The sequence below is a fragment of the Anabrus simplex genome, chromosome 9 (genome assembly GCF_040414725.1).
Source record: "Anabrus simplex isolate iqAnaSimp1 chromosome 9, ASM4041472v1, whole genome shotgun sequence".
Classification (NCBI taxonomy): domain Eukaryota; kingdom Metazoa; phylum Arthropoda; class Insecta; order Orthoptera; family Tettigoniidae; genus Anabrus; species Anabrus simplex.
Window position 1 is genome coordinate 156,573,593 of NC_090273.1, and position 25,616 is coordinate 156,599,208.

At 37.4% G+C, this 25,616-nt stretch overlaps 1 protein-coding gene across 1 annotated transcript in view; it reads right to left on the bottom strand.

Annotated features, from left to right (window-relative positions):
• Nucleotides 1–6,235: 6,235 nt before the first annotated feature.
• mRpL48 (mitochondrial ribosomal protein L48) overlaps nucleotides 6,236–25,616 on the bottom strand; it is a 40,489-nt gene continuing 21,108 nt past the window's right edge. Inside the window, exons 4-5 of the mRNA XM_067153591.2 lie at nucleotides 21,108–21,210; nucleotides 6,236–6,498 (exon numbers count right to left, since the gene is read on the bottom strand). Coding sequence (XP_067009692.1) covers nucleotides 6,310–6,498; nucleotides 21,108–21,210 — 292 coding nt within the window. The 3' untranslated portion in view covers nucleotides 6,236–6,309. The remainder of the gene's footprint in view (nucleotides 6,499–21,107; nucleotides 21,211–25,616) is intronic.

A 25,616-nucleotide genomic window follows, 5' to 3' on the forward strand; every position in this document is an offset into this window, starting at 1 on the left:
CCTTAGCTACCTTGCACGTTCTATCCACTTCATTCTTTAATCGCCTGTATTCTTTTCTGCCCTCTTCATTTCTAGCATTCTTGTATTTTTGTCGTTCATCAATCAGGTCAAGTATCTCCTGAGTTATCCAATGATTCTTAGTTGATTTTTTCTTCCTTCCTAACATTTCTTTAACAGCCCTGCTGACTTCATTTTCCATGACTATCCACTCTTCCTCTATTGTGTTTCCATCAGCTTTTTCATTTAGTCCTTTTGCAACATGTTCCTTGAAACAATCCCTCACACTCATTTCTTTCAACTTGTCTAGATCCCATCTTTTTGCATTCTTTCCTTTCTTCAATTTCTTCAGCTTCAGATGGCATTTCATGACCAACAAGTTGTGGTCAGAATCCACGTCTGCTCCTGGGAAAGTTTTGCAATCCAATACCTGGTTTCTGAATCTCTGCCTAATCATAATGAAGTCTATTTAATACCTTCCAGAGTCTCCAGGTCTTGTCCACGTATAAAGCCGTCGTTTGTGGTGTTTGAACCAAGTATTGGCAAGGACTAAATTATGATCAGTGCAGAATTCAATCAGTCGACTTCCTCTTTCATTCCTTTGTCCCAATCCAAATTCTCCTACTGTATTACCTTCTCTTCCTTGGCCTACCACTGCATTCCAGTCTCCCATCACAATTAGATTCTCGTCACCTTTTACATATTGTATTAAATCTTCTATCTCTTCATATGTTCTTTCGATTTCCTCATCATCCGCTGAGCTAGTAGGCATATAGACCTGCACTATTGTGGTGGGCATTGGTTTGGGGTCTATCTTGATGACAATAATTCTTTCACTATGCTGGTCATAGTAGCTTACCCGCTGCCCTGTTTTCTTATTCATTATTAAACCAACTCCTGCATCTCCTCTGTTTGATTTTGTGTTGATTATTCGGTAGTCGCCTGACCAGAAATCCTGTTCTTCCTGCCAACGTCCCTCACTTATACCAACTACATCTAACTTTAGTCTATCCATATCCCTTTTCAGATTCTCTAACCTACCACAACGATTTAAACTTCTAACATTCCACGCTCCGACTCGCAGAATGTCAGTATCCATCTTCCTGATGATCGCCCCCTCTCGTGTAGTCCCCACCCGGAGATCCGAATGGGGGACTAGTTTACCTCCGGAATATTTTATCCGGGAGGAAGCCATCATCCGTACATCATTCATAAAGAGAGAGCTGCATGTCCTCGGGAGTTAGTTACGGCTGTAGTTTCCCGTTGCTTTCAGCCGTGACCCCAACGCTATTAGGTTTGCGAGGGCTAGGGAGTCTTTCATTTTCACGCCCTTCGTGGCCCTTGTCTTCCTTTGGCAGATACCTTCATTTTTCGAAGTGATGGACCCCTTCCATTTTTCTCTCTGATTATAGAGGATGGTTGCCTAGTTGTACTTCCTCTTAAAACAATAATCACTACCACTACCACCTTTCAGCCGTGTAGCAGTATCAACACAGCTAAACCATGTTGAGTATTATTACAAGGCCATATCAGTCAATCATTCAGACTGCCGCCCTTGCAACTTCCGAAAGGCTGCTACCCCCCTTTTGATGAACCATTCCTTAGTCTGGTCTCTCAACAGATACCCATCCGATATGGTTGCACCTGCAGCTCAGCTATCTGATTCATTGCGACACGCAAGCCTCCCCACCGCAGCAAGGTATACACATTAAATCAGGATCAATGTCAGAATAGCTAAGTTCCTTGAATAATTAAATCTAAATATCTTTCCAATACTCCTCTCAGACCATTCTCTTAATTTTCCACAATGGACTATTATTCTTCCAATAATTAACTTCGAAGTAAACTACAGTGTCAAAAATGAAATTGACAGATCTCACTACCATCAATTATTTCTTGAATTTCTAATAAATACCCAAGGCACACTGCATTTTATACTGGTGGATGAAAATGCTAGGAAAGAAATGGATGTGTGATTACATATCCTGAACGTATCATGCTATACCGATTGCCTGACTACTAAAGATAAAAATTTTGTTGTTCAGTATAGAAAAGTATCACAGTTAAAATTGAAATAATAAATAAAGAGGTTCAACCTATTCAATACAAAAGAATAAGAAATGCAGTGATTACATTCTTATTTAATAATAAGTAGAAGTGGTACCGGTTTTGACCCTAGTCCAGGTCATCATCAGCCGATTAAAACATGTAAAACAATGCATAGGAAAAATAGAATAAAATATCAAGTTCACTCCGGATCAGTAGAAGAGGCGATATAAAAATGACGGGGGTAGACACAGTAAAATTCAGAAGAAGTAAAATGTAAGTCACTTAAAAGAAACAGTGCGTAATTTTCTGAACAGCAGTATGGCACACGCAGTGTTAGGCAAAGTCTTATAATGCTTATGAAAAGCGGAGAACGGTTAAATGAGCTAGCTTGTATACACTGTCAGGCACAAAGTCATAACACAATCAAACACATATGAAGATCCATAATCGTGCTGAAGCTGAAGATGAGTAGATCAATTCAAGTAACTTGCCAGCTCCCGGTGATCAGCGCGATATATTTAACATCAGGCACTGTGGTTTCAAACGCCAACATAAAATGAAGAATAGCTTAATGATCCAGTATTTGCTTCAGTCGCGGGAATGTAAGTATATATAGACACATATAATATAATTCAATATAATTGAATAAGTAATTATGATCCTGTAGAATTTTTGGAACAGTTGACGTGAGAAAAACAATTGTGAAGAGAAAAAATATAGTAAAAGCGCAATACCGGAAACAAATGAAAACATATATGCACAGTGCGCTATTTTTTAAAATGTAAAAAATTCAGGTCGTGATTGAAGTAGTCGAAGTCGGCGCAAGGCAAGAGTTAAATTTGAATGAGACGAACCGAAGTGAAGGTGACATTGTAGTTTGTTTTTGTTTTTTGAGGTGAAAAGAAAAGATAGGATAAATTAATAGAGGAAGAGGAATAGTGGAATAAGAGAAGGATTGAAGTTAAACGGTGTTGAGGAAGGATAAGATAGGGAGATGCAGGAGGGGTAGTTTAGGGTGGGTTATTGGAGGTAGAAAATGTGGGTAGGAACTTTGTAAGGCATAGAAAATAGAATTGGGGTTTTGAAATTTAGAATTTTTGAGAAGAAGAATTAGGAAGTCGAAAAGGATGTTGGGTTTTTCAGAAATGTTGTTTAAATTGAAATTAGGGTTGAAGTATTGGTCAAGGTGAATAAAGCAATTTTCAGTAGTGTTTAAGAGGGGGCCTTTGTTAATGATTTTAAGTATTTTCATGTCTTTTTCAATACTGGTGAAATTATGCTTGGAGTCTTGTATGTGTTGTCCTATGGCGGAGAATCTGTTGTATTTAATGGCGTTGATATGTTCGGAGTATATGATATTGAAGTTGCGGCCAGTTTGTCTGATGTAGGAGGAGCTGCAGTTATTACATTTGAATCTGTATACTCCAGATTTTGAAAGAGCATTAGATTTATTTAGTGATTTAGAATTGGGTAAAATATAAAAAAAATTGTTGTTTGTTCTAAAAGAAATTTTCATGTTGTGTTTTTTAAAAACATTAATTATTTTATAAGCATCTTGAGTGAAAGTGGAAAATGCAGTTGGTTTTGTTATGTCTTTAGATAAAGTGGTTTTAGGACGGTGTTTGAATTTGTAGATGATACGGTTTATGAAGGAGTTGTTAAAGCCATTGAATTTAGCGATGTTATGGATGGTGTTCAATTCATTATTTAAATCTTTTTTAGACATAGAGGTGTTGAAGGCATGAAAAATTAAGCTGTTATAAGTAGCGCGTTTATGTGTTTGAGGGTGTGAAGAATCTTGTTGTATTGTGGTTGCTGTTTGGGTTGGTTTTCTGAATATTTTGTAAGATAAAGAAGAAGGATGTCTAGTGATAGTTAAGTCTAGAAAATTAAGAGTTTGGTTGTGTTCTGATTCGAGGGTGAATTTAATGTTAGAGTCTATGTTGTTGAGATGAAAAAGTGTAGAGGCTGCGTTGGTTGATTCTTCATTTAAAATTACTAATGTGTCATCGACATATCTGGCCCAAAAGAGGATGTTAGAGAAATTATTATTATTATTATTATTAATTTTTGTGTTTTCTAAGAAGTCGAGGTAAATTTCAGCAAGAATGCCTGAAGCTGGTGAACCCATAGCCAAGCCATCTTGTTGATAAATGGTGTTATCAAAGGTAAAATAATTATTGTTGAGAACCAATTTTAAAATAGACATGAAGTCTTGAATTTCAAGTTTACTCAGGTTACTGAATTTGTTTAGGTTGTTGTTTATTATGGGGAATAATTTGGAAGTTGGAATACTAGGGTACATGTTTACAATGTCAACGCCATTAAATACAACAGATTCTCCGCCATAGGACAACACATACAAGACTCCAAGCATAATTTCACCAATATTGAAAAAGACATGAAAATACTTAAAATCATTAACAAACACTACTGAAAATTGCTTTATTCACCTTGACCAATACTTCAACCCTAATTTCAATTTAAACGACATTTCTGAAAAACCCAACATCCTTTTCGACTTCCTAATTTTCTTCTCAAAAATTCTAAATTTCAAAACCCCAATTCTATTTTCTATGCCTTACAAAGTTCCTACCCACATTTTCTACCTCCAATAACCCACCCTAAACTACCCCTCCTTCATCACCCTATCTTATCCTTCCTCAACACCGTTTAACTTCAATCTCTTTTATTCTTCTCTTATTCCACTATTCCTCCTCCTCTATTAATTTATCCTATCTTTTCTTGTCACCTCAAAACAAAAAAAAACTACAATGCCACCTTCATTTCGGTTCTTCTCATTCAAATTTAACTCTTGCCTGGCGCTGACTTTGACTACTTCAATCATGTTTAAATCTAAGAATTTCATTTTTTGTCCGTATTGAACTGAGAACGTAAGATAGGACCCTTTTAAGTTTCCTATTTTACTTCAATCACGACCTGAATTTTTTACATTTTAAAAAGAGTTCGTAAGATGGAAGGTTCTCGATAGTCATTTACGTTGGAGAAAATACTAGGAGTTTTGGGTTGTGAGAGGTGAGCTTCTGTGGTCTAATTGGTTACCTTGTGATCAGCCCGGGGCCAGCTTCGCCCTCACCGAGAGAGTGAGGAAAACTTTCAACGTCAATATAAAGTGTATGTACCCGATTGAGATATGTTTTCATGAGTGTGAGGACAACAGAAGCAGAAAACCCTATCTGTGAATATTCAAGTTCTGTTGTGGCTTCAGTATATACGATAATATCTAAAATGTATCCAGTCTCACAGTCACACCAAATCTACTTCTTTATGAGGGAATGTATTGCTTTAATGCTAAGCATCCTTTGAACAGAACTAGAATTTCGTCGATGCATAAATCTCTAAAAGGCTGAAATATGACAGGGAAAGTTTGTTTCAGGTGCTCAGTAATAGGCCGGATTTTGTATAGTCTGTTGCCTTGAGGTTGGAAGTTGTTGTTATTGCAATGAAGGAAATGTAGAATTGCTTTATACCGATTACAGGACATGAACTGTGAAAATGCAGGAGTGTGAATGAGAGGATCAGTAGACCAATATTCTTCTAAGCTATGTTTGTTTACATGACCCATTAGCATACTTATTGATAAAAATAAATACATTTCTTCGACAGTATCATCAGTCCATTTTGATGCTTGGGATGTGGGAGAAATGACCAAATTATTCTCTACATATTACGCGTGATACAAGTTCGTTTCTATGACTACTTTTTCCACTAAGGTATGTGGAAAAAGTCTCTTGAAAATATCTACTTCTGGAGAGTTTTCAGTCAAAGATTGATCCTGGATTCCGGCTAGATCAGGCTTATAGCCAAAATCAATAGGTAAAAATTTATTATTACATGTTTCTTTTTCCTAGACCCGGTGATCAGTTGATACATTTTGTTTCTGCCTCTTCGCGGTAGCTGATTGTAATTCTTCATCACTGTCACTTACACCTTCATCGTCGACAGTTGAAACTTCGGATACAATATCGTCACCACTTTCTAAATCACATTCACACAAATCATAACACTCACTTTCATAATTCATTCATATTTCAAACACTTTTTCATTGCTTTTCAAAACTTCCGCACGCCGTAACTGCTGTGGCACTTCCCGCGAGATGCAATAAATTGTGCCGTACCCGGAAAGGGTTAAGGAATGCTGTGGATGCAAACATTAACATAGAGTATGTAAATACCAAAACATTTATTGTGTTATATTACATTAGATATATACAACCATGCAGTCACATCATGTTTAACATACTATTTCTTCTTTTGAATACTCAGTGATTCCAACAGGTTCTTCAACTCGATAAGTTCATTGTCAGGCACATATCGGATTTCTTCATGCTCTGGCAAGTGCTCATGCACTCTCAATGTTACTCCTTCTGGCAGAGATGTCTTTAGTACCTCCAGAAGAACTGAGAGTAGTGTGTTGGGAACATCAACTATCTGCAAAATCACAAGACATTTTCAGTCCTGCCACGATTTCATGAACATAAAGGGTATAAATTACAAGATTCTAGTACAGTCAAATATACACAAATGGACACTTCCCTATACAGACATTTTTCCAAGGAACCGATTAAAGAAGCAGACACCTCAAACCCTGTACTACGAATATTACGTTTGTCTCGTCAACATGTCTTAAGTACTTACTCAAATAATTAATTGTTTACTGTTCATCCACCTATTCAATACATTAAGTTCTAAGAAACTTTAGGATTTAATCTCTATTATATTAGATGAAATGGGGCATGTTTTGCCTCTCTTTGTAGGCATCATCAGCCACTGTATCTCCTCAAGATTCAATCAGGCACCTGATTTAAAGTTAACTTATAAGTTACTAAGATTATATATCTATACACTTAAATTGCTAAGTGGTCATTATAGAAGAATTTAAAAGTAAAATTATGCTAATGTGTTGAATTAACAAAATTATAGCCATAGCTATGATTAAAGATTGATTGTATCAAATATACATAATATAATGACATATGATGGCAATATGTAATGTAAAACCTGTTACAATTTTTCAGTATGATTATAAGAAAACACATTCCAACTAAGATATAAATTGGCAATATTTTTAAAATCTTATTTAAATAATAACGTTAAAAATATAAAATCATCTGGTTAGAGTCCTGGGTTCAAGAAATTAACAATTTGTTTGACAGGCTCATATATGTATACGGTTGAAGTATAAACATTTGGCGTAGTCCTTGGAGAAGTGTTCAAGAATTAAATTTTAAACAACAACAATAACGTAATAAAAGTTGTCATGAACTCAATAGAGCCATCCTCCATCATTGTAGAGTGTTGATAGAGAAATAAAGGTGCAGTTGTTGTTGGAACATGCTGATACAAGCGAGCTGTTCGAAAAGGAACAATCAAACTTTTGATGGATGTTGTGAGTGGGCAGAATGCCAAGTGTGTGTTGAAAGTCTGTAAATTAAAGAAATTGTATTTATTAAGATTTACAACATGGTTACAACAAGAGAAGTAGGAACTTGGTGACCGCCAGTAGTCCTAAAACTCTCAACACGAACAGATAACATCTCAGCGGTCTAAGGGTAAGTGTCAATATTTTTTGATTAACTCCACTAGTCAGTTCCACCCTTTCAAATAATAAATCTTAATAAATACAATTTCTCTAATTTGCAGACTTTCAACACACACTCGGCATTCTGCCCACTCACAACATCCATCAAAAGTTTGATTGTTCCTTTTCGACCAGCTCGCTTGTATCAGCATCTTCCAACAACAACTGCACCTTTATTTCTCTATCAACACTCTACAATGATGGAAGATGGTCCTATTGAGTTCATGACAACTTTTATTACGTTATTGTTGTTGTTGTTTAAAATTTAATTCTTGAACTCTTCTCCAAGGACTACGCCAAATGCTAATACTTCAACCGTATACATATATGAGCATATCAAACAAATTGTTAAATTCTCAAACTCAGGACTCTAACCAGGTTATTTTATATTTTTAATGTCATTATTTAAATAAGATTTTTAAAATATTGCCAACTGATATATTAGTTGGAATGTGTTTTCTCATAATCATACTAAAAAAGTGCAACAGCTTTTAACATTACGTAATAATGCCACCATATGTCATTATATTACACATAGTTGATACAATCAATCTTTAATCATAGCTATGGCTATAATTTTGTCAATTCAACACATTAACATAATTTTACATTTCAATTCTTCTCCTTCTTTATCTTCTTTTATGACCGCATAGGATTAATTTAGTCAATTCATCGTTCAGGTCTCTTTGAAGGGATTGTTCGGGCTTTGCGGTCCTCCCAGTACTTCTTCAGACGCTCCGATCTTTGTGCCCTTTCCTCGGTTGAAAATATGCATGTTGTTGGGTTGTTTCATGTAAGGGTAAAGCGGAGGTTTGTATTCTAGAGTTTTGTATTCAATTTTATCTTATTTGTGGTGTCTTCTGTTGTAAGGTCTATTTCCTTCAGATCCTCTCTTACTTCTTTGATCCATTTACATTCTGTTGTGGTATTCTTTGAGAGTGTTGTATTAGTTGTTTCAGAAATCTCGAATCCTGCATCCTCAGGGTATGTCCAAAGAATCCCAGTCTCCTTTTATGCATAGTATCTGTAATGGGTTCTAGCACTTTGAACACAACTTTGTGAGGTATTATCTGCCACTGCCCATCTTTCTGATATTTTTTGTTGATGCAGGTTCTTCTAATCCTCCTTTCAATTTTCTGAGTCTGTCAGTCTTTGATTGTTTATTCAGGTGAAAAAGTGTTTCTGCTGCATATGTAGCTTCTGGTTTTATAACTGTGTTTTAGTGTTTTATTTTTGCATTTATTGATAAACATTTCTTTTTGTAGATATCCCATGTTAATTTTTGTGCTTTAGCTAATCTATTTGTTCTTGTTTGGACTGAGATTTTTTTCATTTAGGTTATGTGTTATTACTTCTCCAAATTATTTAAATTGAGTTACTATTTTGATTTTATTACCGTTTATGGTAACTTCTTTTAGATGTTTTGGTTTTTGGGGCATAATTTCTGTTTTTCCAGAATAGGTATAGGCCCTACCTTGTTATACGCGATAGTTGTGTTCCGCAGAATTGCTGCGCGTACCGAATTCACGTAAACCGAGTCATTTTATATGTAAAATATAGGGTTAGGTTTCCGTTGACTCATATATTAATTTTAAAATAACAGAGATTCTTAGTATTTTTACAAAAAATAACCATTATCATGTTTCTGAAATACATTTTAATGCAAATTTTATACACTTAAAAATTTAACACTGAAAAAACACAATAATAAACTAAACTCTGCATACAAGTTCTTGGCTTTAGCTTGAATAGCAGCCCCAGAGAGAGGCATGTGTTGTGGGTCGTGATGCTCAATCCAATCCATTCTTTCCGCCGCTTCTGAGCGAGATTTGGTCACTCTATACTGAAATTCAACTCAAGAGCTTAGGAAAAGTATCCTTCCGCACGTCCTCTTTTCCCCCTTCCCAGCTCCGTTCTCCATCTCCCCACAACCAGCTTAACATTAAGGCCGTACGTTCACATAGCTGTACTTCGATTACGTACCATACCTATTTATTCCTTTATTGACCATGTAAAACCTACAGATTACTGACAAATACAGAGGCAAGAGAAGCAAGGTTAATTTTTTATTTCATAATGCAATTTGTGTGAGGCACATGGAGACTTACAACATAAGTATACGATTCCGCTCTCGTGCAACGACTGTCAGTGGCAGTTTCTCACAGTTCAAAAAGCTGAAAAACCCATCCGTGAGTGGGTTTGCAAAATACGATGTTTCCTATTGTAAATATTGTAGTCTCGTCATTCGGAAGGTAAAAACAAACTCATGATCCCCTCATGACAACATTTATGCAGGTAGAGGCCGGTACAAATTATTATTATTATTATTGTTGTTGTTATAGAATACGCCAAGGATCCTATTCCCACACCATGTTAAGGCCCTTCCTGTTTTATTTACGACGAGTGCATAGTTTGAACTGAGCTGACCCATCGACCTTTCGCTGGAGACTTGGATTTTCCGTGGAGTTTACATTCCAAGCGAGCGGCGTAAACACTGTACACAGAAACGCCGATCAGCTGCGCGGTCTTTTTCACGTCTTCCACAGTCCACAGCGGATTCTAATCTCGTAGGCTACTGTAAACGTTTAAAACAATTTGGTTTAGATTTCCTACTTAATTTTTCTCCACTTTTGTTAGCTTTAAAGTATTTCACAGAGGACTCAAGCGTCACATCATCACACACGTCTCGCTCACAGCTGGCAGCCATTATGAATACTGAACACGCTGTTGCAGCCAGTATTGCCAACAGTTTTCTTGGATCCATCTTCAACGTCGCACATATTATGCGAACTTATCAGCAATGGAATGAACTCGAACAAAGCTTACTAAGTACACAGTGCAATACGATTTCAATATCATATTAAATAATTATTATTTTGCTACATACACCACTGTGAACAATAAATATTCATAGCCATCTACGTATGAAATATAAGAGTTGGTAACGAACCCGAATAACATACAAACTGTTATATATTTTCCATATTTATACAGGCAAAAAATGTAATTCGTCAAGTCAGTTCATCAGAATATCTAACCAAACTGAAGAAAGCTCCTGACTTCAGGAAAAAGTAAATCAGAATATCTAACCAAACTGAAGAAAGCTCCTGACTTCAGCAAAAAGTAACAAACCTCGGGAACTATTTGGCGCTGCCGAAGCCTTTTCACCGACCAGAAGTCTGACTAACATCAAAGGGACCGCTAAGGTCTTGAGTTGACTCTCAGTATAGTCACACTTATCTTAGTAGAAGATTGAGCAGTTTATCGAATGATCTTTGCTCCAATACGGCTGATGATGACCCCTAAAGGGGTCGAAACTAGTACCGTGTAATTTATAATTTTGTGAATATATTGTAGTATTGAAAAGGTGGAAACGTTTACGTTGTTATTATTATTACTTATATATTATTGAATGCGCATTGTCACGAATAGTTCTTGCAGTGGATTCAGTAAGTCCCAAAGCACGCTGAATGTCAACAATACGCTCATATTCCTCATAGTGATCCGAAAATTATAACTTTGTATCTAACGAATACGACCTTCGTACACGCTTTCATCCTTTTTACTCGGCATTTTAAATACAAAACCTGTCAAGTGTAACTTCACAGCTCTACTGACCGGAACTGACGATTCACGTCTTGACAAACACGACAGAAGATGCGCTTGGCGCGCAATGTAAATGTACGTTGCAGAGTTCGGAACGCATGTCTGTATCTGCTTTACGGCATTACAGTTTCCACGTACTGTTAACAGATGGCAGCACTAGATTTAAAACCAAAATCGCGGATAATGAATGCGCGTATAACGAGGTTTACCTGTATTTTGAGGCCAATTTTATTTGCAATGTTTTGAAGTTTTGATATCTGGGATTTTTATTTTTTTTTATTATTTTTTTTTTATGTCCACTGCTAGTAATGCTAAATTGTTGGTGAAACCCAGGCAATTTGTTTTGATTTTTCGGCTAACTTATAAGTTAACTTAATATCAGGTGTCTGATTTAATCTTGAGGAGATACAATGGCTGTTGATGCCTACAAAGAGAGGCAGAACATGTACCACTTCATCTAATATACATACATACATTATCATTATAGACTGTTATGCCTTTCAGCGTTCAGTCTGCAAGCCTCTGTGAATTTACTAAACGTCGCCACAATCCTCTATTTGCAACTAGTGCTGTGGCCTCATTTAGTTCTATACCTCTTATCTTTAGATCGTTAGAAACTGAGTCTAACCATTGTCGTCTTGGTCTCCCTGTACTTCTCTTATCCTCCATAACAGAGTCCATTATTCTCCTAGGTAATCTATCCTCCTCCATTCGCCTCACATAACTCCACCACTGAAGCTGGTTTATACATACAGCTCCATCCATTGAGTTCATTCCTAAATTAGCCTATATCTACTCATTGCGAGTACCCTCCTGCCATTGCTCCCACCTGCTTGTACCAGCAATCATTCTCACTACTTTAATGTCTGTTACTTCTAACTTATGAATAAGATATCCTAAGTCCACTACTCCCGTAAAGCAAAGATGGTCTGAAAACAGACCGATGTAAAGATAGTTTCATCTGGGAGCTGACTTCCTCCTTAGAGAATACTGTTGATCACAACTGCGAGCTCACTGCATTAGCTTTACTACACCTTGATTCAATCTCACTATATTACCATCCTGGGAGAACACACAACCTAAATACTTGAAATTATCGACCTGTTCTAGCTTTGTATCACCAATCTGCCATTCACTTCTGTTGAATTTCTTACCTACTGACATCAATTTAGTTTTGAAAGGCTCATTTTCATACCATACTCATTGCACCTATTTCCAAGTTTTAAGATATTAGACTGCAAGCTTTTGGCACAATCTGCCATTAAGACCAAGTCGTCAGCATAGGCCAGACTGCTTACTACATTTCCACCTAACTGAAGCCCTCCCTGCCATTTTATACCTTTCAGCAGATGATCCATGTAAACTACGAACAGCAAAGGTGAAAGATTACAGCCTTGTCTAACCCCTGTAAGTACCCTGAACCAAGAACTCATTCTACCATCAATTCTCACTGAAGCCCAATTGTCAACATAAATGCCTTTGATTGATTTAAATAATCTACCTTTAATTTCATAGTCCCCCAGTATGGCGAACATCTTTTCCCTCGGTACCCTGTCTTATGCTTTCTCTAGATCTACGAAACATAAACACAACTGACTATTCCTCTCGTAGCATTTTTTAATTACCTGGCGCCTACTGAAAATCTGATCCTGTGGTCTGAAACCACACTGGTTTTCATCCAACTTCCTCTCAACTACTGATCGCACCCTCCCTTCTAAGATGCCAGTGAATACTTTCCCTGGTATACTATTCAATGAGATACCTCGATAGTTGTTGCAATCCTTCCTGTTCCCTTGCTTATAGATATGTGCAATGACTGCTTTTGTCCAATCCATACTCCATGCTAATCTTACTACTCTATGAAGCTATTTCATCCCTGCCCTCGCACTATACTTCACCATTTCAGGTCTAATTTCATCTATTCCTACTGCTTTATGACAATGTAGTTTATTTATCATCCTTTTCACTTCCTCAAGCGTAATTTCACCAACATAATTTTACTCCTCCCCATGAGCTTGGCTGTTTGCAACACCACCAGGAAGATTTCTTTTTATGTTGAGAAGATGTTCAAAATATTCCCTCCATCTCTCCAGTGATTTCCTGGGATCAATTATGAGTTCACCTGAATTACTCAAAACACTGTTCATTTCCTCCTTCCCTCCCTTCCTAAGATTCTTTATTATTGTCCAGAAAAGGTTCCCTGCTGCTTGACCTAGCCTTTCCATAGGTTATAAACTTCATGGTTCTGATCCGTATTGAATTGCAAGTACAATGTAATTATTAAATTAATGTAGTAATGGTCCACCTTTCAATACTATAATATCTAATATTCTAAATTACATTAATTAGGGACTAGTTTCGGCCGGGGCTGGCCATCTTCAGCCTTAATGTAAAACACTTAATAACTAAACAAATGTACATGCACACAATTGACATAAAACAAATGAAAACAAGTATATACAAAGTGACATTAAAAACTGGGATGGAATTATGAATAAATTGAAAATGAACTAGGTTCTAACATCTTGAGTATGTTCATAATTGAGAATAATTTCAAGTATTAATTTATATACACAGAACTGTTAGTTCTAATACTGCTGGGAACAGGTAAATGTTGATCCTGTAGTTTGTCATCAAATCTATTTGTGTGTGTGGTGTCAGCTATATGTAATACATTGGACACTGCTGTAAATAACCACTAGCTGACGTGGAACTGTTAGATGTTGTTTCATCCTCAATCAAAATAATAAATGAGATGCTCTCATGGTGCTTGTTAAATCTTGCTGAAAATGTTGTTGGACATTGTCAGGACAGCACATGAAAATTTTATACCAGACACAATGTATCTGTGTTAACCACATCTTCCTGACAATGTCCAACAACATTTTCAGCAAGATTTAACAAGCACCATGAGAGCATCTCATTTATTATTTTGATTGAGGATGAAACAACATCTAACAGTTCCCCGTCAGCTAGTGGTTATTTACAGCAGTGTCCAATGGATTACATATAGCTAACACCACACAAATAGATTTGATGACAAACTACAGGATCAACATTTACCAGTTCCCAGCAGTATTAGAACTAACAGTTCTGTGTATATGAATTAATACTTGAAATTATTCTCAATGATGAACATACTCAAGATGTTAGAACCTAGTTCATTTTCAATTTATTCATAATTCCATCCCAGTTTTTAATGTCACTTTGTATATATTTGTTTTCATTTGTTTTATGTCAATTGTGTGCATGTACATTTGTTTAGTTATTAGGTGTTTTACATTAAGGCTGAAGATGGCCAGCCCCGGCCGAAACTAGTCCCTAATTAATGTAATTTAGAATATTAGATATTATAGTATTGAAAGGTGGACCATTACTACATTAATTTAATAATTACATTGTACTAGCCTTTCCAGGTTATTACCAAAATCTTTCCACAACTTCTTTTTGGATTCAACAACTATTTGTTTTGCTCTATTTCGTCCCTTGTTTGGAGCCATTTCTGACAAGCCTTCTCTTTACTTCATCATTCCAGCAAGATGTTCGCCTTTTTCCATCTTTACACACAGTTGATCCTAGGCATTCCCTTGCTGTTTCTACTACAGTGTCTCTGTATGCCACCCATTCATTCTCTTTCTATATCCTGAACCTGCTTACTGTCTACTTTTCGAAAATTCTCACTCGTCCTGGAGTCTTTTTACCCTTATTCGTTTGTAGACAAATTTCACTTTCTCTACCCTAGGTCTAGAGATACTTAGTTCACTACAGATCAGATAGTGGTCTGTATCATCAAAAAATCCCTGGAAAACTCATTCACTCCTAACAGATTTCCTGAATTCGAACTCGGTTAAGATATAGTCTATTATGGATCTGGTAACCCTAGCCTCCCATGTGTAGCGGTGAATAGCCTTATACTTGAAGAATGTATTCGTAACTGCTAATCTCATACTAGCACAGAACTCCAGCAAACGTTTCCCATTCCCATTAGTTTCCATATCCTTCCCACATTTACCAATCAACCTTTCGTATCCTTCAGTTCTATTTCCAACTCTCGCATTGAAATCGCCCATTAGCACTAATCTATCCTTGCTGTTGATCCTGACCACGATGTCACTCAATGCTTCATAAAACTTGTCAACTTCATCCTCATCTGCACCCTCACATGGTGAATACACTGAGACAATTCTCGTCCTAATTCCTCCATTCGCTCATTTACGTGCCTAACAGAAACTATGTTGCGTGCAATGGTATTCCTGATAAACAGCCCTACCCTATACTCTGCCCTTCCCTTTCTAACACCCATCAAGTACACTTTATAATCTCCTATCTCTTCCCTCGTTATCTCCCCTTACCCGAATATCACTTACTCCTAGCACATCCAGATGCATCCTCTTTGCTGACTAAGCCTACTTTCTTTCTTTCTTTCTTCTATAAGCCCCATTAATATTGATAGCTCCCCATGGAATTCCATTTCGTTCATCAAGTTGTTTCCAAGGAGTCCCTCGCCTGTCAAATGGGAGTGGGACACCGTTACTCCCATAGGTCCAAGGCTTGCATAAAAGGTTCTGAGCTCAGTAAATTCATGAAGCAGGATGCTACCCTACTTACACATAGTCCAAGTGAGGATCTCTCTTCTAACGGGTTATGGACCACCGGTGGATTGTATAGTTCTAGCCGCCTGAGCACACGGAGGGCCATGACTCAGAATATGTCCGAGATGCCCACTCCCATTCCATAGCAACTGGTATCCCAACTCTGAGGACCACTTACTAGGCCACTCAGCCGTTGCCCATGGTTCACGAACTAGGACGTGACTACAGTAACCCACACTGGATTAAATCCTAAAGTTTCTTAGAACTTAATATATTGAATAGGTGGATGAACATGAAAACAAAAATGACATTGTACAAGTCCTATTATACACCAATTCTTACATAGAGTCTCGAAACCACAACACTGACCAATAGAGATAATTCCAAACTTCAGGCAGCTGAAATGAAATTCCTACGCACTATGATCCAGAAAACCAGGAAAGACAAGATTAGGAATGAGAAAATTAGAGAAGAAGTAGGAATACATGATTCTCTCCTCAATAAGATTCAGATATCAAGACTGAAGTGGTTTGGTCACATGAAGAGGATGCCAGTAAACAGAACTGCAAGGAAGGAATTTGACAGAAAAGTAGAAGGAAGACGGCCCGCGGGAAGGCCACGAAGGAAATGGATAGATTTAGTTAAGAACTATGTACTGCTGAGAGGTCATGATTGGGACAAGTTGGTGGAGGAAGAATGGTACAAGGACAGGATGAGATGGAGGAGGCTCATATACCATACCCAGGAAACTGGCGATGGTTTAGGATGATGATGATGATGATGATGATGATGAGTAACTTTCAATATTGATCTACAATGATATTAATCACTTGCATTGTCTTAAGTAGACGCTTAGCATGTTCTAGGACACGTTTGTCCTTTCTTTTAAAACCATTCTGGAGACATATGCGAAATCCTTTTGAATGTTTGTACTATTTTGAGTCCAAAGAATGGAGGCAGAGAGATGTACATACATAGGAATGCTGTAGTAGCCACGTAGTAAACCCTTCTGTACAAGTCTCTTTCCAAACCTCTTGTAAATGTCATCTCGTTTTCTAATTACTGTACATTCCAAGAATTCTCCCGCTGACTGTTTACTCAAGTTACCAAGGGATTTTCCAACCCAACTTGCATCATTCTATTCATAATTCAAGATTGTTGCTAATAAACAATGTCGTGTGGCCTCCGAAGAGGTCTGGTGCAGATGCGCGCCTGTGAGGACGGGCCCTATCTAAGATGAAATCTAATGCAGACAGAACACACGCCCAATTCCCAAGCCATTGAAACTAACCAATGAAGGTTAAAATCCCCAAACCGGTCAGGAATCAAACCCGGAACCCCATGGACCAAAGGCCAGCACACTAACCACTTAGCTATGGAGCTGGACAATTTTGTTGTTGGTATTTTCGAGGTCAGGTAATTTAGTCAAACCTGACAGGAAGAGATTTATATGCGCTAAATATTGAGACAGAAAAACTGTAGCATTTTGAGAATATAACAGTAAAGAAAAAAAGTGTTGAATTTGTAAAACCACTTCTAATATCCCCCACACAAATATTTAATTAGAAATGATTTAGAATAATCAAAATGTTATGGTTACATTTAGGTTGGAAGTTTTTGTAGTTAAAATATTTGATTAAGATTGTTTCAGCAGACACCTCTCATAACGGACATTTTACACGGAACTGACTGTGTCCGCAGAAGAGAGGTTCAACTGCATCAAGAAAAAGAAGAATAAAGTAAATATTAAACCCATAGGAGGAGACAGAGGAGAATGGGAAAGGAAAAAGTATAAACACATAAGGTAATGTACTTCACACGCACGCACGCACGCACACACACACACACACACACACACACCCCTTTACAACAGTATGAGGTTACTCTGCTCATTGCTTTCAGTTTTGTCTCTGGGCTCAAGATGTAAACAAAAAAAAATAATTAAATGTGCCCTGAGACTTAACTTCGGTCTCTACAAATAAAAAATAAATGGGAATATGTCCTGCACCACTGACAGTGTGAAAATTAGAAGCGTAGGTTCAAATCCCCCTAGCGACATGCCCTTTTTTTTCTTCTTTTTAATTATACTGATTCCTTGTAGCTAAGAGAGATGTGGATGTTACCAAAACTGGATAGTATCATATTTAATGTGAGTAATTTTTATTCATTCCCTCAAGTTCTGTCCTTGTGCTTGACGATTAAATATAAAATGAAAAAGTGCCGCAAGATTTTACACCAGTTTCTTCAAATAAGACAAACCAGAAACAAACACAAATCAGTGCTCTAGGATTGTGCATAGTAAATTAGGTACAGAAGCAGTGAGGGTCTGGAAGAACCCCTCCTTAAGGGCAAGTTCCACCCCAAGGTTCAATACCATTGTGAAAAGCTCTTCCTTTGAGCTCAGGTGACAACGGTTTTCTTACACAGTACTCATCGTTAGACTTCAATTATTCTTGATGGCGTGCAGCTCAGGAATATTCAGAAGCCAAAGTATCACCTCAATCCTTACCTGCAAAGCAAACCATTGCTGAATGGTGTCTCAGGTATGAATTGGGTGATTATCCTGTTGGAAGCTAACACGCTGTTCATCAGGATATATTATGTCCATTGCTGGAATCAGAGATCCACTTCTGTGGCGACACCGTATTTAGCTTCATATCTTGCATTGGCTTACTGCTAGATGCAGATCTGCCCTGCATCTTCACAATAAAATGTGATTTCATCACTGAAGGCAACAGAATATCTTCCCACACGAAGTTCAGTATTCCTGTGGCATATGCAAGGTGGTCAAATGGACCTTCCTCCTGGCAACATCCTTTCAGAGTCCCACATCGCCAATTTGGTCACATGCACACTACACTGCACCAGGAAAGGAAGACAAAATCTTCAGTGAAACAGCTGAAGGAAGGGGTTCTCCTCTAGTGCTGCTAGGAGGGCCTGATCTTGCTCTCTATTAGAGATGCATGGGCAGTATGTAGAATGCCTCTTTGCTTCTTGAGCATGTTCCTACTAAAGCTTGGTCCATTGCCTAGCAGTAGAAGAAGGAATGCCTTCCCTACAACAGGCTTATATTACTGGCCTTCACCAGGGCCAACAGAGCTGATGTTTGGTCCACAAGCTCTGCGATTATTGGAATAACAGTCGTAAACACAGTACTGACATGCAATGATATCCAACTAGGTAGTACATTCCCCTGAAAATTGCAAGAATAAACAAGAAACTGGTTCAGGCTTAACAACAAACACAAGAGAACAGAATGACTACGACTAACAGCAGAACAAAATAATCCAACAGCTGCTGAAATCAACTTGAGAAAATGGTATAATCTGAACTCTGTTGAACTCTTCAAAAATGCTTTTAACTGACCAAAGATAGCCAATATTCAGAACAGATAAGGCAAACGAAGAAGAAGAAGAAGAAGAAGAAGAAGAAGAAGAAGAAGAAGAAGAAGAAATCATCATCAAACACAGAAGAAGAAACGTAATGGTCATGCCTTTACCTTTACAGTCATACCTTGTTTCTTTATGTAGCTTGACTATGGTTGAATATCCTGTGATGCAATTTATATGTAAAATACCATAACTAAATCCTAAAATTGTAGACTTCCTAGTACATGGCCTAAAATTACACACACTTAAGGCCACCACACACAGAAGGCTAGGCTAAGCTAAGCTACGCGGTGTTATGAAAAATATCACTCCCGATGCATTTAAGTACGATGACACACACAGACCGCTATGCTAAGCTATACTAAGCCAATTTAAGCTAAGCTAAGCTAGACAGATCGCTAGGCAGGCGATTTTCTTGGCTGTAGCTGGCCTGGCGCATGCGCTTTTCATTTCTGAGCAGTTGGTCTGGCGGGCTGTCGCGTGTGTTTAGTCGTGTCATGTGAGTCTCTTCTGGTAGTACTTCGTTATTTTAATACATTCGATAACAGGCCAAAAGAAGAACAACTAATTGAGGAGGTGAAAAAGATATCCCTGCTTTTATGATATGTCATCAAATTACTACAGAGACTTGACAAGAAAGGAAAACTGTTAAGCAGGAAATAAGTACAGTACTTCAAATTTATTGTAAGTAGGCTACCATTTATAAATCAGCAATATAATCACAATTTTGACAGTTCTAATTGTTTGAGAAGAATACATTTTTCACGTGGCTTTACGCACATTATTTACAATTTAGCAGATACAGTTGAAGCGCCTGTTCTGTAACTGATGCCATATTCTTAAATATATGAACAGTTACTAAGAACGTGAAAGATAAAATAACATATATTGTTTTAGGTAAAGAACTTGACTTATGGAAAAGACTGAGCGACTGCTTTAGGGAGGCACTAAAGAGACAAAAAGAAAGTAAAAGTGGACAGGAAGGGAAAAAATGAAGGAGTGGAAATTCCACAAACAAATGGAATTCCTTCTGCTTTATATTTCTACAAGAAGGTGAGCTTGTCACTTTAACGTAATATGGCTAATATTTAAAATATTTAAAAATATTTTTTAAATATTAAAAATCAAAGAAGTTATAAGTTAATTCATATGTTGAGTATATTATAACTTAAAACGCATGTAATTTGTTCGAGGCTATAAGAAAATAAGAACGTCTCGATTTGTTATGTTTTGCAGCTAAGACATAAACATTTCACTAATAAAATGAACATGAATAATTGTGTCTGAAGCACAAGGACTAGGGCAGTTGAATATGCTCAATCTCCATAAACAGATCTCCAAGTGTCATTTCTTAATATACCTTTGGATGTGTATTAATAGCTTAATTTTCCTTACAGCATGCATTCAAACATCGACAGGCAGGGAACATATTGATGTCAAGAGATATCTAAAGTAGCCACCCAGATGACAGAGTCCGGAATGTGATGACCTACACTCCTTATCACATATCTGATCCATCATCTGTTCTGTCTGCCCCCACACCAACACAATCTCAGCCAGTCGAACCCCTTCGAAAAAAGAAATGTCATGCCACCGAACAGAAAGAGTAATTGATCATTTACAACAGCGCGACAATAAAAGTGCTGCCTAGCGTAGTTTAGCATAGCTTTTTATTCGTGTCATAGCACACCACAGCTTGGCATTGCTTAGCGTAGCGCAGCTTAGCTTAGCTTTCTGTGTGTAGTGGCCTTAATACTACTATACCTATAGTTAAATATACTTCTGCTGTTCGATATTAGAAGACAGCTGAACTACGAAACAAGGCCTTTTTAGCAAAGGTTCATCACTATAATCAGTAAAGCATAATCATACCTGAATATTTCTTTCATAAATGGACAGCTTGTATTCAGAATCTGTTATTGTACTTTGAGGTTTATATCTCAGAATTTTTAAATTCTGAGGTGGTGTCGCCCATCTGCAACATAAAACAATGTAATAATCAAATACATGATTTTCTCAACCTAAAAATAATATTATTATTTACACAAATATGTGAAAACGTTCAAAAGTAGTTAGTGGCATGGGCGCTCATAGGATAGTTTGTAGGGGGGGGGGGGGAGAGCCTGGACCTGGGGGTATGTAGTACTTTTAATATTTTGGAAGATGAATGACAACTTGTATTCAACAGTATAATACCACCCACGGTATCCCCTACCACTTCTGCATGCCCCTGGGCATGCGACGTAAAAACAACATCATTATTATTTACTCAAGGAACCTTACTAACTGATTTGATTAAAAGTAGAACAATTACACTCCCCAAAAAAGGAAATGCATGCGAATATTCGAATTACAGCACCTTATTCTGAATCTACATAAAGCTCAAACCACAGAGGTTAATATTATATGGTACTACAAGAGAACCAAAAATTAGAAGAGGAGTACGAAAAGGCTGTCCACTAACACCATATCTCTTTAACCTGTTCATAGAAAATGCAGTTAGAGAAATGAAAGGGCATACTAAAGGTGTGAATTGTAATGGTATTCAGGTGCATGGTATCTGCTTTGCAGATGATACTGCTCTCTTAGCTAATTCTGAAAAGGATATGAGTAAGATGCTAAGAACATTCAACAAATCCTTAGAAAAATTTAAACTAAAAATAAATATAAAGAAAACAAAATTCATGATAGTAGAAAAAAAAAAAAAAACCCTACAGGTAGAAAACACTTAAAATTGAATAACACACCAATAGAACAAGTTACAGAATTCTCCTATCTGGATAGTATAATTACCTCTGATAACAGATCCCTTTCAGAAATCAAGAAGAGTGGTAGCAAAACAAGCCTTGGAAAATAAGAAAAACTTATTTCTAAACAACCATCTCAGTTTAGAAACCAGAAAATAATTTCTCAAGACCTTTGTTTGGAGTGTTCTCCTGTATGCTTTTTTTTTTTTTTTTTTTTTTTTTTTTTTTTTGCTAGTTGCTTTACGTCGCACCGACACAGACAGGTCTTTAGGTCTTATGGCGACGATGGGATAGGAAAGGGCTAGGAATGGGAAGGAAGTGGCCGTGGCCTTAATTAAGATACAGCCCTAGCATTTGCCTGGCGTGAAAATGGGAAACCACGGAAAACCATTTTCAGGTCTGCCGACAGTGGGGTTCGAACCTACTATCTCCCGAATACTGGATACTGGCTGCACTTAAGCGACTGCAGCTATCGAGCTTGGTGTTCTCCTGTATGGAAGCAAAACCTGGACATTAGGAAAACAGGACGTAACAAAACTTGAGGGTGCAGAAATGTGGTTTTGGAGAAGAACTTTTTTTTAAAAAGTTGGATGGATAAAAAACAAATGACCTTGTTTTAACGAACGTAAAAGAGGATTGATGTTTATTAAATACAATAAAGAAGAGGAAATCAAAATTCCTTGGATATATACTGAGACATGGCTCTCTTCTCAAAACCATTATTGAAGGCAAAGTACTGGGAAAGAGACCAGGGGACGACCAAGGATGTCATACATCAGGAATTCCGTCGGTGAACTGGCATGTGGTTCATATAGTAACATGAACAGGCTAGCAGAAGATCGTCAGATGTGGCTACAGCGACAAGGCATTACGTTTAGTAGATGTAGATGATGATGACACATAACTTGTTGCATCCCATATTCTGTTATCTAACACGTAGTATTCGGTGTCAATACTGATGAGTCTGCAGCAGTGCAGGTGCCATCTGCCCACTGACCAATTCTTTCAGTGTCCTATGCTCCTCGGCATTTTCATTTAAGTGATTTTTCTCACAAATATTATACTTTTCTTGGTTCATAATTAAAATGAATTTGAACTTGTTTCAGTCATAAAAACGCTGGTACAGCAAGAGGGCATGAATCAAATTTACAATTAAGCAACATTCACTATGGTCACTTCAATGGTTGAGTGACTCCTCACTCACTTGGGAGCATGGTGGAAGTGTCTTGCACACTATTAAACACAAACGCATACCAATGTAGTATGCTCAAAAATCAAAATTACATTTTCAAAATTTTTTGTTTCTAAATAGCTCTGTGTCAGGACTAGCACCCCAGAATTACTCAACATCCTCTGGAGACAGAGATAATATACTGCTACACAAGCATACTTTACATCATCATCAGAAGAACACTATGCCTGGGAACTTACCTCTCTGAGGGGGGGGGGGGGGGGGATAAAAAAAATATTTCACAAAGTATTCTGAGTCAATCCTGATGGGTTTGTGGTAATGCAGGAAAAATCACCACTATGACACCATCAGAGTCCCATGTGCCCAGCATTTTAAATTTCATTCAAACTCAAAAATAAAATTTAGTTTTACATATTATAAAGTACGGTATATTACTGTGTATACGACAGTAGAACAAGTTGACCACTTTTCATACCTTGGGATCATCTTGTCTAAATTATGTACTTCGAAATAAGGTGGAGAAAACAGACACCGTGCTATACACGTGGCATTTGGATGACTATCCCGGAGAGCCTTCATGAACGAAGATTTAACTATCCACACCAAACTCACGGTCTACCGAGCTGTAGTAATTTCAATGCTACATACTACATGGACGTGGAGCCTGAACCTTACACCACCATGACATAAAGAAGCTTGAGCACTTTCACCCGCAGAAACTCGGCCCCATACGACCAATCTTGCACTTTCCGAGAAAGCAAGTACTATTTGAAAGTTTCAATCACTGGTCACTGACTCAGATGGACTGGGCATGTCTCCCTCGCCAAATTCTTTACGATGAACTTTTCTCTGGCATAAGACCCTGGGATGTTCCTTCGAGATATTATAAAGACCAGCTTAACGGTGCATTTCAGGTTAAAAATGTATTTTTAACAGAACATCGAAAGTGAGAGGGATTCTGATTTGAAAGCAAACTATTTTTGTCCTGTTGTTGCAGGAAATGCATAGTTATTCAGGTATTTCTCCAAAGCCACTGACATCACTAGTGGCAAGGCTAAATCAGGCGTCACTGCTTCGACCTTTGCGAGTATGCACATGTTCTTCCTACCATTGTTATGTTAGTAGGAAAGAAGTTTCCTACCGACATAGTTGTTGATTATTTATAACGATTTGTAGATATAAATCATAACAACTGGAGCCCACTACAAGTTGAAGTGGTAAAAAAAAAAAAAAAAAAAAAAAAAAATCCTACAATTGCAGCAAAAGAAAGTCTACTTTAGAATGGTGTGAGTAGTTTATATATTAAAAAATCTACCTGTAATGAATGTGTGTGTTGGCATGAAAGTCAAGTGATAAATGAGGTTAGGGGAAGTGCGTACTGTATTATGTTACACAATAATGTTGATACTGTAATCCTGAACCCTGATATGTTGAACAATGCAAGACATTTAATAATTATACATACAACTAAAAGAGTGTCACAAATAAAAATACACACTCTACATGATGTTATACTGGATACAGGCAATTTATACATTGGACCAATTCCTGGAATACGAAAAAATATACCTTCCTATGCAGTTAGCAAAATACGAGAAACATTTCCTGAAAGGACGGCAACTGCAGTGGAGTTGAGGCAAACACACTAGGAGAGTTTAGTTACTTGGATTAATGATGACTGGTGACACAAGACTTTTTATATTGTTCTTATCTTCCCCATTAGCACTGTGTTCAGATTTTTTGAATCTACTGCCACTGTCCCACTCATGGACATTACAAACATGTTGAAGACCAGATGTAAAACTTGCAATAAGCTCATCTTTGATTATTTTCACCATGTTGGTTAATCCTGTCCGTATTGACTTATCTTCAAATTTTTATAGAACACTTTCCCGCCTTGTCAATACTTTACATATTTTATTATGCCTAATTACTGTACGTTTCGAGAGCTAACTACTCTCTTCTTCAGCGTGCCAAAACATCAACAATCTTTGGACTTGGTACATTGGTACAAATATACTTATCAACAGAACAATTACCGCATTTACGCGAATAGGCGTAGGGATGTGGCGGCCCCATCGCCCAGTGGGCAACCATTGCAATCAGCCTCCCGAGTATTGGCGGGTAAACCATAGACTTAACTGACATGAGGAAATGCGTTTCAGGCACTGACCATCTAGTGCATAACAAAATATCAAGGCGAAGATCCATGGTAGGCCTAGCAAGCCAGTGGTAGCATCTTCGAATTGCTTTCAACAATCAAACGAGTCCCGGATGGAGATCAAAATTAATATCGAAATTGACAAAGTCTTCGAGCAGATCTGGCAGGTATGATGGCCAACATGGCTCCAATGAAAGATACGTCCAAAGAACAATGTAAGAATTGGGACTATGAATATTTTGACCCTGGCTGGAAAAACTGAAGAACTTATTGATATGATG